Below are 18,089 nucleotides of genomic sequence, written 5' to 3' on the forward strand. Positions count from 1 at the left end.
TTTAACGTACAATGTCTGTTAATGTACAGTTTTTGCCGGCAGGAATTTTTAGAAGGCAGGAAGTTTAATAGTAATAGCAGACGTGTGTCGCTGCAACACAACATATATCACGTCATTTAACAAATAAAGTTATGTGGCATCAATAAACAATGCAATGCTTCACAACCCCTTTAAACATTGGCTGTGGTCACATATGTAGCACCTTCTGATCCCTGCAAATATATATAGCATGAGTAGAGCTACTATAGAGCTGTTGTAAAGACCTTGGTTTGGCTCTGGGGTTGCTGGAGCCTATGTAGTATACCTAAACCTAAAAGTATCCTCAAAAATACGTATTAATGACCATGAGTTAAACAAGATAGGGTGTACAGTCTCTACACCCCCCCCCCCTAAATTACGGCCTGAAAGCTAAAGAGAACGTTTCGCCAACAAATTTTCTAGTACGGAATTGCACTTTGCACATTATCTTAAATGTTGAACTTTTTAAAATCAACCACCATAAAACTGTGAGTAGTGACCTCTCATGAAAGATAATGGAAAGTTACCTCTATGAAATATTAACTTGATTACACTCTAAAACAACTGATGTGAAACTAAACTTAATGAGACTTTTCGACATGATTACGACAATAACTTGTTTTATTAAAAAAATCCTCCTGTCAATATTTGATGTACATTTTAGTTCATTGTTCTGTACAATGGCAAACGATAAAGTACAATGTAATAGTTTCTAGTAATTTAGCGTAAGTACGGTGTTTTACGTTATCATATGCTAAGTATGTTACCACCGTATCCATCGATCCAAGGAAAAGCACGAATGGATGTGATTTGCATCATTTTCATCGCGTTCCAAGGAGCATCTGCTACATCAGGTTTGCTAATCTGTCTTTTTCTCAGATATGTTTGTGATGATGAAGGGGGAGGGGTGGCAGCGGCTGTTACGCCGCAAAAAGGAATAATTGACGCAAAATGTAATCTTATCCAGATATGCAAAATGTAATCTTAACAGAAAATATAATAATCCTTTAACGATTTTTGTAATAACTTTTTGAAATATAAATGTCAATGTGTGTTCTGAATATTAAATACAAGTGGTGTAACCAAAGTGTTCAATCTATTGGGCTAAAAGGGTTCAGAGAGGTTTAACATGGAGCAAGTATTGCAACTGATAATGGAATAACTATCGACAATGTAATACGACCGATAATTTAACAAAGCAGAACGTCAAGTTACCATGTGATTCTTTGCCGAATAGCCTACTGTATTTGTGTCATAAGAAGAAACGTGAGATTATCACGATTAATCATGATTAAAGTAGAATTGGCCAAATATTCATATGTACATATACTGTTATATTTATTAATTTTTTTTATTAAGTAATTTTCTGATATGCACAAATTTTCTATATTTGGTGGCCGTTGTCGTAGGGTCCAGTTTCAAACTCGAAAAAAAAAACACGAATTGACACCAGGTTCTCGGAACTCTATGTGGCCGAATAATTAATTAGGCCCAAACGGCCTGGATTGTAGCAGTTTGGGGTTTAGAAATGAATTTGCCGAATCTTACCTAATTCAAGAGAATCAGCTGAGAGGTGACTGCAGTTTTAAGCTACGGTAAGGGTTTGCCGTTAATTTGGAGGAAGGGGTGTGGGGGGGGGGGGTGGTGGGTTGGTGATACAACTGGAATGATTATATGGATGAATTAATGAGGAAAGGACTTGCATTCGTTTCCATTAGATGAGAGGCGGAAACTTATGAGTTAAGAAATGGGCTACGTGGACATGAGGTGAAGGTCAACAGGTGGCCAGAACATAGTCAATGGGAGACCGCCCGCCCCATTACGGAAACATTTAAAAACAGTTAAATAAAAGATAGAGAAAGGTACAATATTTCTCTTCCGCCCTTTCAATCAAATCCTTACTCCACTGTAGGTTGGCCCAAGGAATTGGAGAACGTACATTTGCTCGTTGGAAGGAGTTTTGTTGAATAACGAATCGCCATATTGATGATGAGGGCAGCTCTCGTCTTTTTTCGAGATAAAAATACAATATAAAGACACAGTACAATAAATACAACACATCCAAGTTAGCTTAATAATAAATTTAATTCTTCAAAGTTACGCAAAGTATTCTTTTTAATTAATAATTGAATACTATTTAATACTATTTAATACTGCTTAATTATCGATACATTTGACGCCAATATTAACCAGGTGTGGGCACAGAGTTGGGGTACTACGCAAAGTTGAAACCCTTTGCACGAGATTAATAAATGTTGGGTGTTTCTGCAAAGATTGTGTTTACACACTGTTACACTTACTCAATGCCCCAGCGGTTCATTTACCCTAGAAAAGTTAGGTTATACCTCATACATAGAAGAATTATATATTTTATTTGCCATAATTCACTAATATAAAACAATTGATCACCTTTTATCCCTGCTATATTTTCATTACCTAAAAACCACAAGTAATGCATGCATGAAAATCTATCAATTTCATAGAGAAATTAAACAAGTTGTCATTATTTCCAAAATAAATCTGCATGAACCTTCCCAAATTTTGGTCTTCAAGTTTTGGCTTAATTTGCATTCCTTTCACGTTGTTTTACCCTATGGCAGTTCAACATATTTAACTAAATATTGTTAACTGTAAATAATGGTTTATGACGAAGCACTACTTACAATGAAATCATATATTGTCGTCCCTTTGCAAGCCCGTGGTACAGCTGCAGTGATATATGTTACTTTCAAATACTGACAAGAAACAGCTGCCCTCCTCAGACTCTATCAGACTCTGATACCCAGGCGACTTTTCCCAACACACTTGTCGCCAACAATGAATTCCAATTCCAAAACATTATGGCCCCAGGCTAATATGGGATTTTCAAAAGTGAATTAAATCCCATGCCATGTGTTGAAACGGAAGAAAATATTATAGCGCCTTACCAAGAGAGGCACATAGAAAATCATATAATTCCTTACAGCATGATGTTCCAGCTGAGAGTGAGGTGTTTGCTCCAAACTAGCCTACATGAATTGTAAAGACGATATTCCGCATTTATTAGCGCAGATAGCAGGATCACCTGAAAATTTAGCAATTCTATAGCATTCTCAATCTTACCCTACACATGTCTGTATAATGCTGGCACATTCCTACTACATCACCAACATCACTGTACTAGATCTGAACAGTTCCCTGGTTAAAAGTTTGAGTACACAAGGCTTGTTCACTCACACAAAAAAAAGACCTAGCTTACTATCAACAATACTAAAATACACTGGCCTCTCAACTCTAACGTGACACAAACTACGCCGACATATTACAACCCCCCCCCCCCCCCGATCTGTTTGTCATGAGATACGGCTTAGCTAAGTTAAAGTTTATATCAGGTATTTAGAGATAATTGAGACGTTATTTGAGACAAAATCATTTCTTACACGTATCATATGTTGGCAAAACGGCGCGCCATACACAACTATCTACTATAGATTGAAGCAGCTTACATGGTTCTTGCAAAAGTTTTCAGTCTCTAAACATATGTATAGTTTCGCAAATATAAGTGATTTTAGCCATGTTTATACTTTGCTGGTCACTGTTATACTCATATTTAACAGCAGTCGATGATGGAACATGACACATACGATATTTTGTTAGTGAAACTTAGCTAAATTACGGTGAGTTTGCTCTTCCTGTAGTAAGCCAGATGAGGAAGAAGAAATACACTTGTGTGCTGTAACTCCGACAGAATTTTTCGTAGTCAAGTCGGAACGCAGAGTCTCGAAAACTGAGCCAATAAGTTCACGAAAGATATAAAAAAAGTAAAATGTTTGGAACCGTTCCGATATTGAGTCACCGATAAGTCCTTCCAGGCACAACCAGGAAACACATACCGTTCCTTGATGCAAAAATTGACGATTCCACACGCAAATATCACTTTTAATAAAAAAAAAATACACATAGAAAGTACACACGTGGGCTGTATTGAAGTAAACGAATGTAACTCCACGCTGACCAACTACTTTCCGCACTGTTCGTCTTCTCCCTGACACCAACAACAATCAATTCCTTTTCCCATGCAGCTTGCATAGCTGAGCGCGGGGATCCCCTTTTAGAGTTTTGATGTCGGCCGACGCACGTGCATGCAGGAAGCGGGTTCTTTTGTTATTCTGAGAAACGACGCAAGGGCGCAAAACAAAGTTGGAACTCTGGAGCCTGAGTCGAGGAAATCAAAGTAAGATAAATGCATACTTCGAGCTCAGTACAAAGCTCAGTAAAAAATAATAACAACTTTACAAAACGAAATGTGCTAGACTTGAGCAGGATATTTTGTCGAAATCTTCCATTCCCTAAAACAAAACGTCACTTTCAGAACAGTGCAAGACCGCATACGTCTCATCAGTGCTCGCTGCGTTCAGACTCTTCATCAAATTGATTTAGTGGGTATTGGGAGACTTGAGACGCAACACAAAGGAAATTCGTATTAGTTTGTTATGTTAGTGATTGATGTCATTGGCCGGTATCAATGGCCGGTACCTCTAAAACGGAAGTTGAGTTCCAATGTGGCACGAGAGCTAACATGGAACACGATGCTTGGTGCTACACAATATGACCAGGGAGCAGAATTTGAAGATGAACGACTGTGCAACGCAATTAGGATTAAATAATAAAAGGCTTTACCGTTGCCCGGTGTGAAGTTTTCAACGTAATATTACCATTATTTCTGTGTTTCATTCTTCGACCAATCTGAGATATGCATTTTTAAAGTGATCACGTGACTTATGACGTCCATTATTAAAGGGTTTGCAAGTATGTCATGAACAACAGTAATTACATTTTTGAGTCATTACATTTCTGGTCATTTCTTTATATTATACTTTGTGCCAAAAAAGTTATTACATAACTCCTTTGAGGATTATTACATTTTGTGTCAAAAGTTATTATTTATCGAAAGTTATTAAAAATCTGGTAAATATTACATTTTGCGGCGTAAAAGGGGCTTTTTCACTTCCGTGTTGAATTTTATGCGATTAGAAAATTCGTTCAATTTGAGTTGATCCTATAGGTTACGTGCTTCTATGACGTTTTGACTTAGTGGGAAAGAAAATCTGTTCCCAAAAGTCACTCTTTTGAAGGATTATACGTTTTTTTTTTTTCATTCAGCTAACTACGATACCGAGACACAGTTTGTTCTTGCTGGAAGTTCACCAATATTAGAATGTTCCTTTAACTACACCGATTCTGAATTTGGAATAGAATGGAAATGGAGAGAACATGAAACATTGTACCACGGTGACTCACAAATAGCATCAACAAAAGAGAACAACGGAAGAGTTTCCACCATAGGAAGGGAAGGAAGGGATGCATTTCTACAAATTAAAAATGTTACGCTAGAAGATTCTGGTAGATATATATGTTCCAAAATACTTCTTCATTTACACCTGAACAGTAAATCGGAAAGTTGTAGGTGGACCCTTCTTGTTCAAGGTAGGATTTAGTAATAGGTTCTCCAATGAAATGACAAGACACATTTGTTCTGACAAATTCGTTAAAACTTTAATTTTTAATACTATAACGCAACCGTTGCATTATGATGATCTCTTCTAACTTGTAGTACCGACGCCTAATTACCGGCTAGAATTTTAATTATTACCATCATACACTGCACAGGAAAGTGAAACATGACTTTCTTCCTCATTTAGATGGACCAGAAATGACAGCCTTACAGAAAGTTGAAGAAAACGTAAACCTTACAGCTAAGTGTTGTGTAAGGTTTTCAGGGGTATTTCCCAACGCTGATTGCAGATGGTTTATTAATGATACGCAGAATTTTGATGTCACGAAGTTAATAATTGTCAACAATACCCTGGAGGAAAATGTTTCCTGTTGTGCATTTTCACTTTTAGCAAAACGCAATGTTCATCGCCAAAGCTTGAAATGCCTCGTAGAGAATAATCTTAACGCATTTGACAAATCTCCGATATACGTGTTGCGTAAGTACCGACTAAAACGTGTTCTAATTACCTTTGAGCCTGTCGAGTATCGGTAAATAGACGTTATGCATTTATCAGAATGATAATGAAAGGTATACTGACAGTTAATAATGAAAATGCATAAAATGAGGACACATATCAATGTGTTTTATTGTTATACATGGAGAGCCACTTCCATGAGGTCAAGTGTCCAACACGACCTTTGAAATAAGGATAGTAACATAACTATGCTGTTTATAAATTATCTATAATAGAATGAGTCATTAATGTCTAACAATAATCATTCTTTGTGATAACAATTACCTGCTATTTTATAACATTGTCGATGTTTCTACATAGATCCTGCACACGCATGGTGGGAACCGCCTCATGCTTTTGCCTCCTCCATGATTGCAGACAGATCACAAACTGTAAACGTTACCTGTTTGTCGGAAGGATACCCATCTCCAGTGGTCCATTTACAGATAAAGAATACAGACGAACACGACCAATGGTTTAATCTACCTTCTACTGCTGAGTTATTAGAGGACAGCATTACTTTTCAAAGATGGCAATTTCAGCTTCGTCTCACAAACAATACGTCTCTCTTTTTGAGATGTTTTGCTTCTAACAACCAAACGAATGCTACAATCGATGAGGGTTTCTTAGTAGAAATAAGTCGTAAGTGACTCTGCTCATTTCCTTTTAATCATTCAAATTGGCTTTAGAAGACCAACTTTGTATCCCATGTACCGCTGGTAACTATAGCTTTCATTTATGATATTGTTTGTACTGAATATCCATGAAGAGATATGCAATCAGAATATAGTCTTACATTTGAGAAAAACATCATCCATTGTGTTTGTAATTTAAAGAGAGTCTTACGAATAATGTGTCAGTTGATAACAATAAACTTTAAATATATAATTGCATAGTGATATTGATACACAATATTTCCAGATCCTGTAACAGTTCTTATAAACAATACGTCACCAATAAACATCGCATTTGGTGACACAATCACAATCATGTGCCATGCAGATGGCTACCCTATACCAAATGTTCATCTCGAAAGCAGTAAGGATGGAGAAAGTTGGGATAGCCTTCAACTGACGTCTGTAAGCAACGTGACATCTAACTTCACTAATCGCATTATATATCAGTTGAATACCACAGTTACAGCAACTATTAAGTACAGATGTCTTGCACAAAACAGTAACGATGAGCTAGCGTACAGTGACATTCTTCACATAAATGTCCAAAGTAAGTTATGCTAATTACAATTACTTTCAGCACTGATTGATAGACGAAAAAAGGATAAACAATTACTCGATGATATTGATACAGCATCAATCCTGTGTGTAAACAAAGATGATAACAATTTCCGTAATCAGCACATTTATGTAGAAAGGGGTTGCCCGTGATATCGTAGTATCGCTAATGCATATCAAATGACATCGATACCTCTTTCGTCATGATTTGTTTTTCTTCGGTATTTTTATTTGAAATTTACGAATGTAGATTTATTCACATCAATCTGCTCGGCGTAGTCTTGAAACTACTTCATATAAATTTGTTTCGCAATTATTGTGTTTCTTATATATAACAAACCGTAACCTTTTCGATCAAAATAAACCATATCCATCAATAAGCTTTTAACATGTGACCTTATATCTTATGATTTGACTTTAGAGACTATTCAGCAGCTGTTAATGGATAACATGGCACTCATAATACCGCTTGTGGCAGTGGCTGCCGTGGCTTCATTGATATGCCTTCGTGGTAAGCATTGGTTAGCTTGACTAGTTTAGACAAGAAAAAAGGAAGGGTCACCCGTTTCAATTCTTGTATCTAATCTTCATTCTGAATTGTTCTAATCAAGGGCCAAACATTGACCAAATTCAAAATATTAAGCAGTTACTTATTCAACATAATATTTCAATACGTTTCAATGTATTTCAATGTGCACGAGTTCAAAGGAATTGATTATTATGAATAACTAACACAGTCTCATATTTGTTGATATTGTATTTACTTTGTAAACCCCTTCATGCCGTGACCTACAGTGTAGTGTTCTTTACTTTGCAGAAAAGGTTCTTAGACGACAATTGAGATCTAGATTTCGACGGTAAATCATTTTGTCTTCGTTCCCTTTTTCCCGTATTTTTCTTTGCTGTAACATTACATTACTTTACATATGTTGTTTCTGATTCTACATGTTTTGTAACCATAATTTACAGATATACAGAATATCATAAATAAGTAGGTTTCTGACATATCTTTATATTATAAAGTACATCATGTTACATTGATATAGGTTTCATTATAAGATCACGAAACATTGCATTCCAGTGTAATATGCAAGACATCTTTACGATATAAATCTTAATAGAGCTGCATCGTAACGTCAATATATAAATCAACTTGAAATACTAGTTTTTTTTAACTGTGCTCGCTAACCATATCCGTCCACATTAATATCTCATAGATCTATTCGTTAGATGCCGTTTTATTTTTTTTGGGGGGGGGGTGTGAAATGTCAATATCATATATGTAGCCAGGAGTGATACAATAGTTAAAAGGATCTTTGTGTTCGATTGGATTTATATCGACAGTAACTGACGAAAGCTAGTACATCATTCCAAGTTTCTCTTTTGTTTTTATAGGGGTTGTCCTATATGTTTTTATTAAAATGTATGTATTTCTTTTTGTCTTTTAGACCAAGCGGTTTTGAAAATCACCGCAGTTACTGAGAGGGCGAAATCAAGAACGTCCACAAACTGCTAGACGGATTTTTAGGATCAAGGGAGAAACCATCCATCTGAGTGATATGAAAAGAAAAATATCAATGAGAAAATCCCCATCAATCCGTGGCGGTCTATGATACGACCCGGTGAAAGGATATATTATGTTTAAATCAAATATATGAACCTCTCCGTTGCATTTTGTTGATCCAGCGCTAGTATATACTAGATTTATTTTAAGGGGTTATAAAAAGTGCATGAAAGTACAATTTATCGTGATCGCATGGGTAATGTGATGATTTATTTCAACTAGATCAGTTTACATTCCGTAGTTTCAAAATGTTCTACTACCAATATGATGGGCCGACATTTTATAAACGCTGAGGTCTTATATATATGCAAGTATTTCCAAGAAGTTAGAAATAGTTGGTCGAACTGGCACTGTGCTGTAATTTGATAAAACATGAGCTCCACCAGATTTATATATTGAAAAGACCTCAGTAATTGTTAATTTAGTTGGGTAAAAACATTCAAAATATGAGTAAGAGTTTCCATACTATGGTAATAAATATGTTTTAAAATATCATTATAAGTCCATCATTTCCTGCTGATTTCAGAAGGTTGTGAAATAAGAATAGTAGTAATGGTTTCCTCAAGAGTCACTATGTATAAGAATAATATCTTTGAGAAAGTTAATAACACGATGTACATTTTAATTTATATTTTCAGATTGTCTCTTTGTAAAACAGATAAATTTACGAATATCGCAATAATAAGAAACACAATTAAAAAGTCAAATAGTGTAATTCGTTTTACTAGCAAGATTATCACCAATAGATGTGAAAATCATTGAAAAATATTAGCAGAATTGTGTATATTACTTGAATTGCTGTTCTTTATAAGTGTCTCATTCATTCCAGTACATTTTTTATCACCACACCCTCTAAAAAATGTCATGTTAATACCAGATAAAATCTTCTTACTATTATTCTTATTTCGATTAATGTGCTCATAATAATATGATTTTTGTAGCATTTTGAACTATATTAGTAAATATGTTCTTAAAATTACGATAATGCAGTAAGTTATGTTAAGTGTGGCTGCGTTAAACGCACAACACAACGCACAACACACTGTAATTTTTTCTTAAACTATATATATTTATATGTGGCCCTTCGGACATTTCTATGGAAAATATCACAACGATTATTATTAAATATTGTAAAAGCAGATTGCGTTCCATACAATTGACGTTTTCATCTGCGACACATTTAAAGAAAAATCACTTTTGCATGCATGTTGTCATTTCCCTTAATTATCTATCATGTCCTGATGACTGTATTGAGATGACGATTTTCAGAAATGAGTATGGACTGAAAATCTCTTGCAAAAATCTATTTATACATTTTCATTAGTAAATTCGTAAACACTTGTTCAACTTCAGCTGCGTAGAGAAACATTACTATGATATCAATCATGAAAACAAAATGCTTATTAAGCGGACCTGGTGAAGGTAATAATTTGTACCCTTATTTCCGGCTTATTGAAAAGATAACAATGAAATACAAATCAAAATTAGGGCCATATTTAAACACAAAGCATACCGCAATTAATACTTGACTGCAAGTTGTTAGTTAAGTCCCTCCATAGGTACATTTACTACAACCAATTTGGCTACCAATTCTTTTTTTAAGATTAAAAATGTGTAGCATCACTTCATTTTCACTTAGTTTAAACTGTCTAAATCCGCCAACCCGTGTAAAACAGAACATTCTAACGATAACGTGTTTTTTGGCTAAATTGTTTAAAGTGATTACCATTCAGCGGTTTTTATTTGACAAAGAGGAAAAGATCACGGAAAATATCATATTCTTTCAAGACGATCATATGCATGTCTCTTTTCTTGAGCTCTATGGTAACCATGTCTTCCACTCTCCTCGTTTAGCACGAATTTTTTCTGCGAAGGAAAAATACATTTCTATGAAGAGAGCAAGATAAAAATACGTATCTTCTGTAACAATGTCTTCATTCGCGTGGAAAACGGTATGTCAAGGTGATACTACTTGTTACAGTATTAGGTGTTTTCCCTTACTTGTAGTATACCGATAAGGTAATTTCACAATGTTGTTATTACTATTCAAAAATATGAAGAGATCATACCATAATCCTGTAGTTCTTTATGCTTCAAAGTTAACGTACATTATAGAGACGTAGAAAATCAGTTGCAACTTAAAGTTATATTGTAAGGTCCCAACACCCTACAAATAGGCGTAAATACATACATGTTCAGTAGGTTGCATTCCCTGTAGTTGCTCTGCAATTGTCTTAAATGCTGGTCTCTCGTGTGATTTGCTATTCCAGACAGACTTCATAATACTCGAGCTGAATAAATATAATTTTTAAAAATCCAGAGTTGTGAAATGACCAACGATGCCGTAGTGTATGTATGAAAATGGGAGAAGTATATAAAGACTCAACCACCGCCGTCACCCTAATACAAGTGAAAGAAAGTAATGGGACGACTGGAAAACTTTACATGATTACATCAATGAAAAAATGTATCCATTTTACAGAATTACCCACAAAATAAATTTAGATTCCCTAATGCTTAACAATTCTCAAATAGCATGGCGGCTGCCCGGCATTTAAGTTTAACCCAAAACTTTCTTGACTTACATGTCATGTGGGCAATTCAATGGAACTTGTAAACGAACCCCGTCTCTCACATGTTGCGCTATTCTGCTCCTGTTTTCACCTTCATATGGTGTATCTCCTGTCAGTGAGATTGAAAAGAATCGAAAGTTATTATATTTTGTGCACAAAGAAAGTAACCATGTAAATTTACGATTCCAAAAGTTATATTTCACTTATTTAAAGGTTAGGCGGTCGGCAATATGTAGTGATAATCATTGTCAAGCCAACGAATAGAATGATACAATAGAATGTCCTATTGGGTTAAAAAAAAGTAGCGACTTATGTAATGAGCTACTGACACATAGATCTTACTCCGTTAAGGAGATTTACAAATGTCGTGCTGGGGTGAAGCCAGGTTGGCAATTTTACAGCTAATCTCTATTAAAGAAAATATTACATGAAAGAAAACTATGGAGCATTTAGGAATATTTAGCTCGATGATGGCATACGCAAATTGATCAAGTCAGGAGAACTTTCTTGCAAGGTTTATTACAACAGTGCTATATGTCTAACAAAAGTTGAAGTTTCCTACCATGTGAAAACAGTTCCCACAAAAACACACCGTAAGACCAGACATCACACTTTGTACCATAGTCACCAAGGGAAATAACCTCCGGGGACAGCCATTCAAATGGAGATTTATACTGTAACATAAGCAGAACAAAAATTGCATATAGCAGAAAAGTCACCATATATAACTGTAGACAAAACTAACCCCTGACATCCTGATTTGATATGAAAGCTTCAATTGTCATACATATATTCATTTTTTATCCCTGATTTTAAGTTTAATTGATAATATGCCATGGTGTCCTGTGCATGTAGTAAAATAAATGTTTTTTAACTTAAAGTATTACTTATAATACCTACCGCATCCAAAAGTTTCTTCACTATTTCATCTGCAGCTTCTTGTGGCCAGAAAGCGAAGAGCTTGCAACGAAAATGTCTATCTAGGAGTGTCTTCCTGGCACATATTGCAGGATGGTAAAACTGTAGAAAAATAAAATAAAAAGTAGTTCCCGCTCTCCTGATGCGGATATCTGATTGAATGTATGGATGGATGGATGAATAGATTTTCGTTTCAAAGAACTGTGTATCAGTTACGTACCTCATGACCATGCAAAAACTCCATTGCATTCGCAACGTCGTTTGCAAACGCGATCAGCTTTGTGTGAAAAAGTTGGCTTGAAGTACCACTGACGCTTGTGGCGCAGTGCTTGTTATATCCAGTGATATCCTGGCAATTCCGACTAAGAAAATCTCTTACATTTCCCCCTTCTTGGAATTCATGAAAAGTGTAACTGGGCACTATGTTAAAAATAAAAATTGTTCACGAAAGTTAATCAAAATGATGTGCAATTTTGTTGATAAATTTACGAATATCGCAATATTAAGAAACAAATTCATCACCGCAGTTAGAATAAATTTACGAATATCGCAATATTAAGAAACAAATTCATCACCGCTGTTAGAATAAATTCATATGGTTTGGAATATATGTCTGCATCTTTGTAGCTGCCATTGCAACAGTTACGCATGGAGTTAGAATAGATATTCAGGTATACATCAATTCCATGAGATTAGTAGTATAGGAGGAGATTGTTACCTCCATTACATACATACCCCATGCATTGCTCCACCATAGGATACATCTCTCCTTATAATACACTACAACCCACCACATTACAGTTAGTCCCTGAAGGATGTGAAATGGGGATCATTATAAGTCCCCTTTTGGGTTATTGTCAGCGAAGACAATATAGATAAACTGCTTCTAGGAAAGAGATAAAAACTAACCTTGTTCAGTATCCATTCCAATCAATGCAACCACATTCCTATGGTTTGGAATAGATGTCTGCATCTTTGTAGCTGCCATAAATCGCCGAGCGTCTGCAACAGTTACGCCATCTTGACAGGTAAAATGTAAGAAGACATTTCATAGGTATAGATGCATTGGTTATGCTTTACAGAGTTAATGATTACAAGAAACATTTAATCTATCAATACTGTTTAGCTCTAAGTCCTGCTCTAACTTGTATTTAACTTTTATAATTCGCCAGGCGTAAAATAGACGAATGTTATGGTAAGTTTACGTCTCACCCATCCCCATTCTTTATAAATTTAATTTTCTTGTCTCAAAATAGCTACAAACATTCCATAGGAATTTGAAAATAATGAATTTTGCGATGGATTCATACCCTTGAATTCCTCTAGGTACTTATACATCTTTCACCAACTACGTTTATTTAAAATAAGAACAGATCGTTTATACATAAAATTCAATACCTCAGATAGGGCAGTCCCCTCGACTTAGCAACACTACAGTGGTGGCTATAAATATATGACTTAGTGTCGTAATACATACGTATAAAGAATATTTATATTCTTACAACATTGCAAAAGCTAAAAATGGATTGCATTGTTCTGATTTTTTCAATTTTAAGTCGTGCGAATTCTCATTACCTGCAACTTTTTTAGCGAGTACAGTGATCTTTCCTTCAGTTGTCTCGTACTCTGCACTGAAGTACTCAAACATTTCATTCCCATGCAGTTTTGTCAATATTGAATATCCTTTAGAAGGGATAGGACCTTTACATGGTGAGGCGTCTGAATAATAAGGCAACATAGGGAAACAAAATTCATTGATGAATAACATTACGGAAGTTGGGTCAAGAGGAATATAAGCTATTTTATGCACTCTTTACTTTTCTTGTTGAGACTTTTAGATGTTTAATACTGTTTGTAAATAGTGATTTGTTAATACTTTAAGCAAAATGACAGTATATGAATGACACCTTTAGTATTACAACTGTAATGGTAAGAAATTTTCTCTAGGAATATACTTACTGTGATGTATTTCTTCCTCTGCATTTAGTTCTTGATCTTCATAGATATGTCGAAATGATGTTTGAAATTGCACGCTAGAAAATAGAATCATAATTATTAATTATAATAGTAACAATTATAATGATATATTATTTATATTTGAGAGACAGTTATATTTGCTTAGCATTGAGGTACTCTTAATCCTCTGATTATACTATACAACTAAAACTAAAAAATATACTGCAGTAGTTCACATTTAATAGTGGATTTAATATGCTTATATTAGACAATTCCTTTGAGCAAACAAAAAAGCTTTTCTTATATATTATACTAATTTTACTATCCGCGGTTTGAATAGTAATCTATCATTTGCCAACAAAATAATACAAAGTACTGTGATGTATATGCTGCTTACGTTTCCCAAAAATATCATATTAAAAGGAGGAAATTATTTACAGAATTACAAAGACTGCTATGATAAGAACTTGTTACCTTGTATCTGTAGCTTCGAAAGATCTAGTCTGAGCTTTTGCTGTTTGCAGTGTAAAAATATTTAAGAAATTATATATATAATATCGTGTAACATCATGTGAGAATCGACTGATTTCAGCAATTCGAGTCATTAAATGTAGCTTGAAATTGCAATACATATTTCATTACAGTCTCTCAACAAGATAAAAAAGAACGTAACGTTAAAAGAGTAGATATATTGGAAAGTGAAAAGAAATTCATAAAGTTGGTAAACGCTAAATATTCAAGTATTAAATTCTTTAAAGAGCCCTTTGAATAAATGAAAAAGTGAAACTAAAAACTGTTTTGATTGTGTTATAACAATGTTGTTATTATGTCATGTATGACTATGTTTGAATAGCAGTTTCTGAATTAAGTATCTTACATTTCACACATGCAATCAAGGTAGTAACTGCGATTAAAATAACCAGGATTAAGGAAACAACCGCATACGATGAATAAGCTGTAGATAAAGTGAAACGTAGCATATGAAACACTTGAATCAAGTTATCGGTACTTATATATATAAGGTATTGCCATCCAGTTTGGCTTAATTAGTGAGTATTAAATCTAATTTAATTATGAACATACTGCAGTACCATCAATAAGCTTATAAATATGGCAGTCAGTAACGAGCTTCAAATTAACCCTATAGAATACGAAGACAATTTAGCTTTGTTCCTACCCAACTTTGCTATGCTTACATACATTTTGATATGGACAATAGTTTGCTTATGATGCAGAGGATTGAATCACGTAATGATCTATGTTGTTGATTTAATACGAGTTGGTCACACCTCGGAAGTACAACCATACTTTATGTCATGCAAAAGGCAGAATGCAATATTACTGATGACAAGGACTAAGCAAATTCCATTTTTCTTGAACAGAATATAAATAAAAGTACAAACTTGAGGCAATGAGCTGTCAATCATAATTTGAGTACTGCAATTTCATGGAAAGTAGCTTTCAAGAACCTCACCGACACATACACAACTGCTGTACACAATGATTTATCATTAAAACATTATGATTTGACTGCTAAATTGTGCATTGAGTTGCCTCATTATTTGAAAAGAACATGTTATATTCATACCACTTGATTAAACTATGAAATATATGAAGATAAATATTACTAAATTGCGACTTCTTAACCCGTTTAATCCAATTCAACTTCGAGGCCTAATTTTCATCTTTTCACAATAAACAGCTTTATGTTGGGATACAAAACAATAAATTAAAACAGAAAGAAAGATACTTAACTGTACTTCGTGGTTATCTCAATCGTTACGGCATCGCTTATTGCATAACTACCCATTGAGTTATTCGCAACGCACCTATACTTTTCCGTATTTGTGAGATTCAAACTATGCAACTTGAATGTCCAAATCTGAAAACTTGACTTATTCGAAGATACAGTAGCTCGGTATATCTGTTCTTGCCATATCCCTGTTTCTCTGTCAAATCTCTCAAGGGACACGTTTGGGGCAGGGTTCCCGTCTGTTTGACATGTTAGTTCAAAGTCATCGTCCTTCGGAATTATATTCGGTTTCGTTCCCAACAAGGTGATACTACTGTTAACTGAAACATAAACATTTCATGTCAACTTTAAATTATTCTGAATAAACAACACTTGTGATATTAATCTAAATTTATGTTGCAGACGTAAGACTTTCTACAGATATACGTGTCATATTTCATGGCAAAATAAAAATCTCGATAGCAAAATTGTTAAAAGTGAAGCTTGTCGGGTAACACCCTTGGATATGGTCAATTAAATGTATGATAAATTATAAATCAAATTAAGTGTCAGATACAAGTATAAACATTATCACTTGTCAGTTGTCTCATAACAATAGAAGTGTTATTAATCACTATTCCGTTAATTCATTATACAAAGGTAACAAATATATCCACGTATTCTAAATAAAACTTTGCTTACAAAGAACATTTATCGTTGCATCTGCTGTATCATTAATCTCGTTTAGAACCAAACATGTCAACGTGCCCTTATTGTATGTTCGGTCAACTTGAAATGTGATAGATATGCACTCCGTAACATATTCCATTTCGTTTGCTAAGGTTTGGCTCTGTTTTGTCAAATGTTGTATATTTCGATTGTGTATCAACCACAAAAATGCAGCTTGAGTGGACTTCCCTGCACTTTGTATACAACAATTTGCTGAGAGATGTTCTCCTTCCATAATTACGTCATCGAAGTGAAGCACTGGGTGACCTAAAACAAGGACGACAGTTAAGAGGTAGGTTTTTGTTTTAGTGTATTATACATATGGTGCATTTTCTAGAATTCAAGTTACTAAGTTACTACGTAAATCTAATTGTTAACGATATATTTTTGACAAGGTCTTACATTCCATAACTCAGAGGTTAGGATATGCCTAGATACTGAATATCATAACATTTCAGAACAAACATGAAGTTACTGTATCGGATATAGAAAGGAGTTAAACTCAAAAGCCTAGCAGGCAAATGTAACAGTTTTTGTAACGTTAATACATTTACAATTTGTGGTGCATGAAGGTAATGATATATACATGAGTTCTAATTCAGAGAACCGTTCTTACGGTCAATATCAAATCAATTGTGAAACTGGATAACTTAAATATATTCTCAAATATTCATGCCACTTCTTGTCAGTTCAAAATCAATTTGCTCGTTCATCATAAAGGAATTACAAGTTCAATAAACCTAACAAAGTACTCAATCAAAAAAGAAGTTAATCACCTTGTACAAACAACCGTTTGGTAGTGCGGACTTTTCCGGAATGTGAATAAAATATTGTACAAGAGTAGTTCCCTGCATCGTTGAAACTGACAAAAGCAATCATCAATGAAACAGATTGCCCGTCATTATCAAGAAACGATTTGTATCTGTCTCGTCTTAGCAAGTTCGAGCTTTTGAGATCCATGCGTAAGATAGGGTTGTTGTTGAATTCCCATAGTACTGTCTGTACTTCTTTCAATTTTACCAAACTACAAGTCAGAGTTGCTGTTTTATCATTAAATATCACCCCAACTTCAATGGTTTCTTCGTCAGCTGCAAAATGATAGCAAAATACAAAATGGTTTGTCAAACGATACAAGGAATCATAAACCAAAATGAATTCAACTGTAAACAGTTAAGAAGTACAGCTTTTGCAGGAGTACTTACCTGACGTCACGATAATTTTGAAAATCACGATGGAAAATACGTAGAAAAGCATTCTTAAGAGCAACTCCAAAGATAAATGCATTTGTGTTGCTTTTCCAATATGGATTTAGCCTAAATATACTGGAAGCAATAGCAAGCAATACTGGAAGTAGAATGTAAAAGTAGGTACACGTAT

The 18,089-nt window shown here is 34.6% G+C and overlaps 2 protein-coding genes across 5 annotated transcripts; one reads left to right on the top strand and one right to left on the bottom strand.

The window, feature by feature from the left end:
- Positions 1-704: 704 nt before the first annotated feature.
- LOC139977630 (uncharacterized) lies at positions 705-10,373 on the top strand. The gene is made up of 8 exons (XM_071987088.1): positions 705-872; positions 5,161-5,484; positions 5,700-5,990; positions 6,330-6,650; positions 6,930-7,232; positions 7,662-7,751; positions 8,058-8,097; positions 8,689-10,373. The coding sequence occupies exons 1-8, from the start codon at positions 770-772 to the stop codon at positions 8,720-8,722; spliced, it is 1,506 nt and encodes a 501-aa protein (XP_071843189.1). The 5' UTR covers positions 705-769; the 3' UTR covers positions 8,723-10,373.
- A 140-nt stretch (positions 10,374-10,513) lies between these two features.
- LOC139977629 (uncharacterized) lies at positions 10,514-18,052 on the bottom strand. 4 transcript variants are annotated; one of them, XM_071987083.1, is made up of 15 exons: positions 17,915-18,052; positions 17,489-17,800; positions 16,686-16,979; positions 16,007-16,324; positions 15,129-15,206; positions 14,726-14,765; positions 14,255-14,328; positions 13,871-14,014; positions 13,205-13,315; positions 12,516-12,715; positions 12,278-12,397; positions 11,940-12,051; positions 11,390-11,486; positions 10,996-11,095; positions 10,514-10,670 (listed from the first exon to the last, which is right to left on the bottom strand). In XM_071987083.1, exons 1-15 carry the CDS (start codon positions 17,994-17,996, stop codon positions 10,578-10,580), a joined length of 2,175 nt encoding a protein of 724 aa, XP_071843184.1. In that variant the 5' UTR covers positions 17,997-18,052; the 3' UTR covers positions 10,514-10,577. The 4 variants fall into 4 exon arrangements, with proteins under 4 accessions (XP_071843184.1, XP_071843185.1, XP_071843186.1 ...); XM_071987084.1 differs by lacking the exon at positions 14,726-14,765 and having other exon boundaries at positions 16,081-16,324; XM_071987085.1 differs by lacking the exon at positions 13,871-14,014.
- Positions 18,053-18,089: the final 37 nt, after the last annotated feature.

This window comes from Apostichopus japonicus, chromosome 12 (assembly GCF_037975245.1).
Source record: "Apostichopus japonicus isolate 1M-3 chromosome 12, ASM3797524v1, whole genome shotgun sequence".
Lineage (NCBI taxonomy): Eukaryota > Metazoa > Echinodermata > Holothuroidea > Aspidochirotida > Stichopodidae > Apostichopus > Apostichopus japonicus.

What these genes read in the sequence shown, in the direction of transcription:
- LOC139977630 (XM_071987088.1), top strand. Translation starts at nt 770, where the DNA reads ATGCTAAGTATGTTACCACCGTATCCATCGATCCAAGGAAAAGCACGA. An exon ending in AGGAGCATCTGCTACATCAG is followed by an intron (nt 873 to 5,160) that starts GTTTGCTAATCT and finishes TTTTTCATTCAG; the next exon opens with CTAACTACGATACCGAGACA. An exon ending in TTGAGATCTAGATTTCGACG is followed by an intron (nt 8,098 to 8,688) that starts GTAAATCATTTT and finishes TTTGTCTTTTAG; the next exon opens with ACCAAGCGGTTTTGAAAATC.
- LOC139977629 (XM_071987083.1), bottom strand. Translation starts at nt 17,996, where the DNA reads ATGCATTTATCTTTGGAGTTGCTCTTAAGAATGCTTTTCTACGTATTT. An exon ending in AGTTTTTGCATGGTCATGAG is followed by an intron (nt 12,398 to 12,515) that starts GTACGTAACTGA and finishes ATTTTTCTACAG; the next exon opens with TTTTACCATCCTGCAATATG. An exon ending in GAATGCAACCTACTGAACAT is followed by an intron (nt 10,671 to 10,995) that starts GTATGTATTTAC and finishes TTTCCTTCGCAG; the next exon opens with AAAAAATTCGTGCTAAACGA.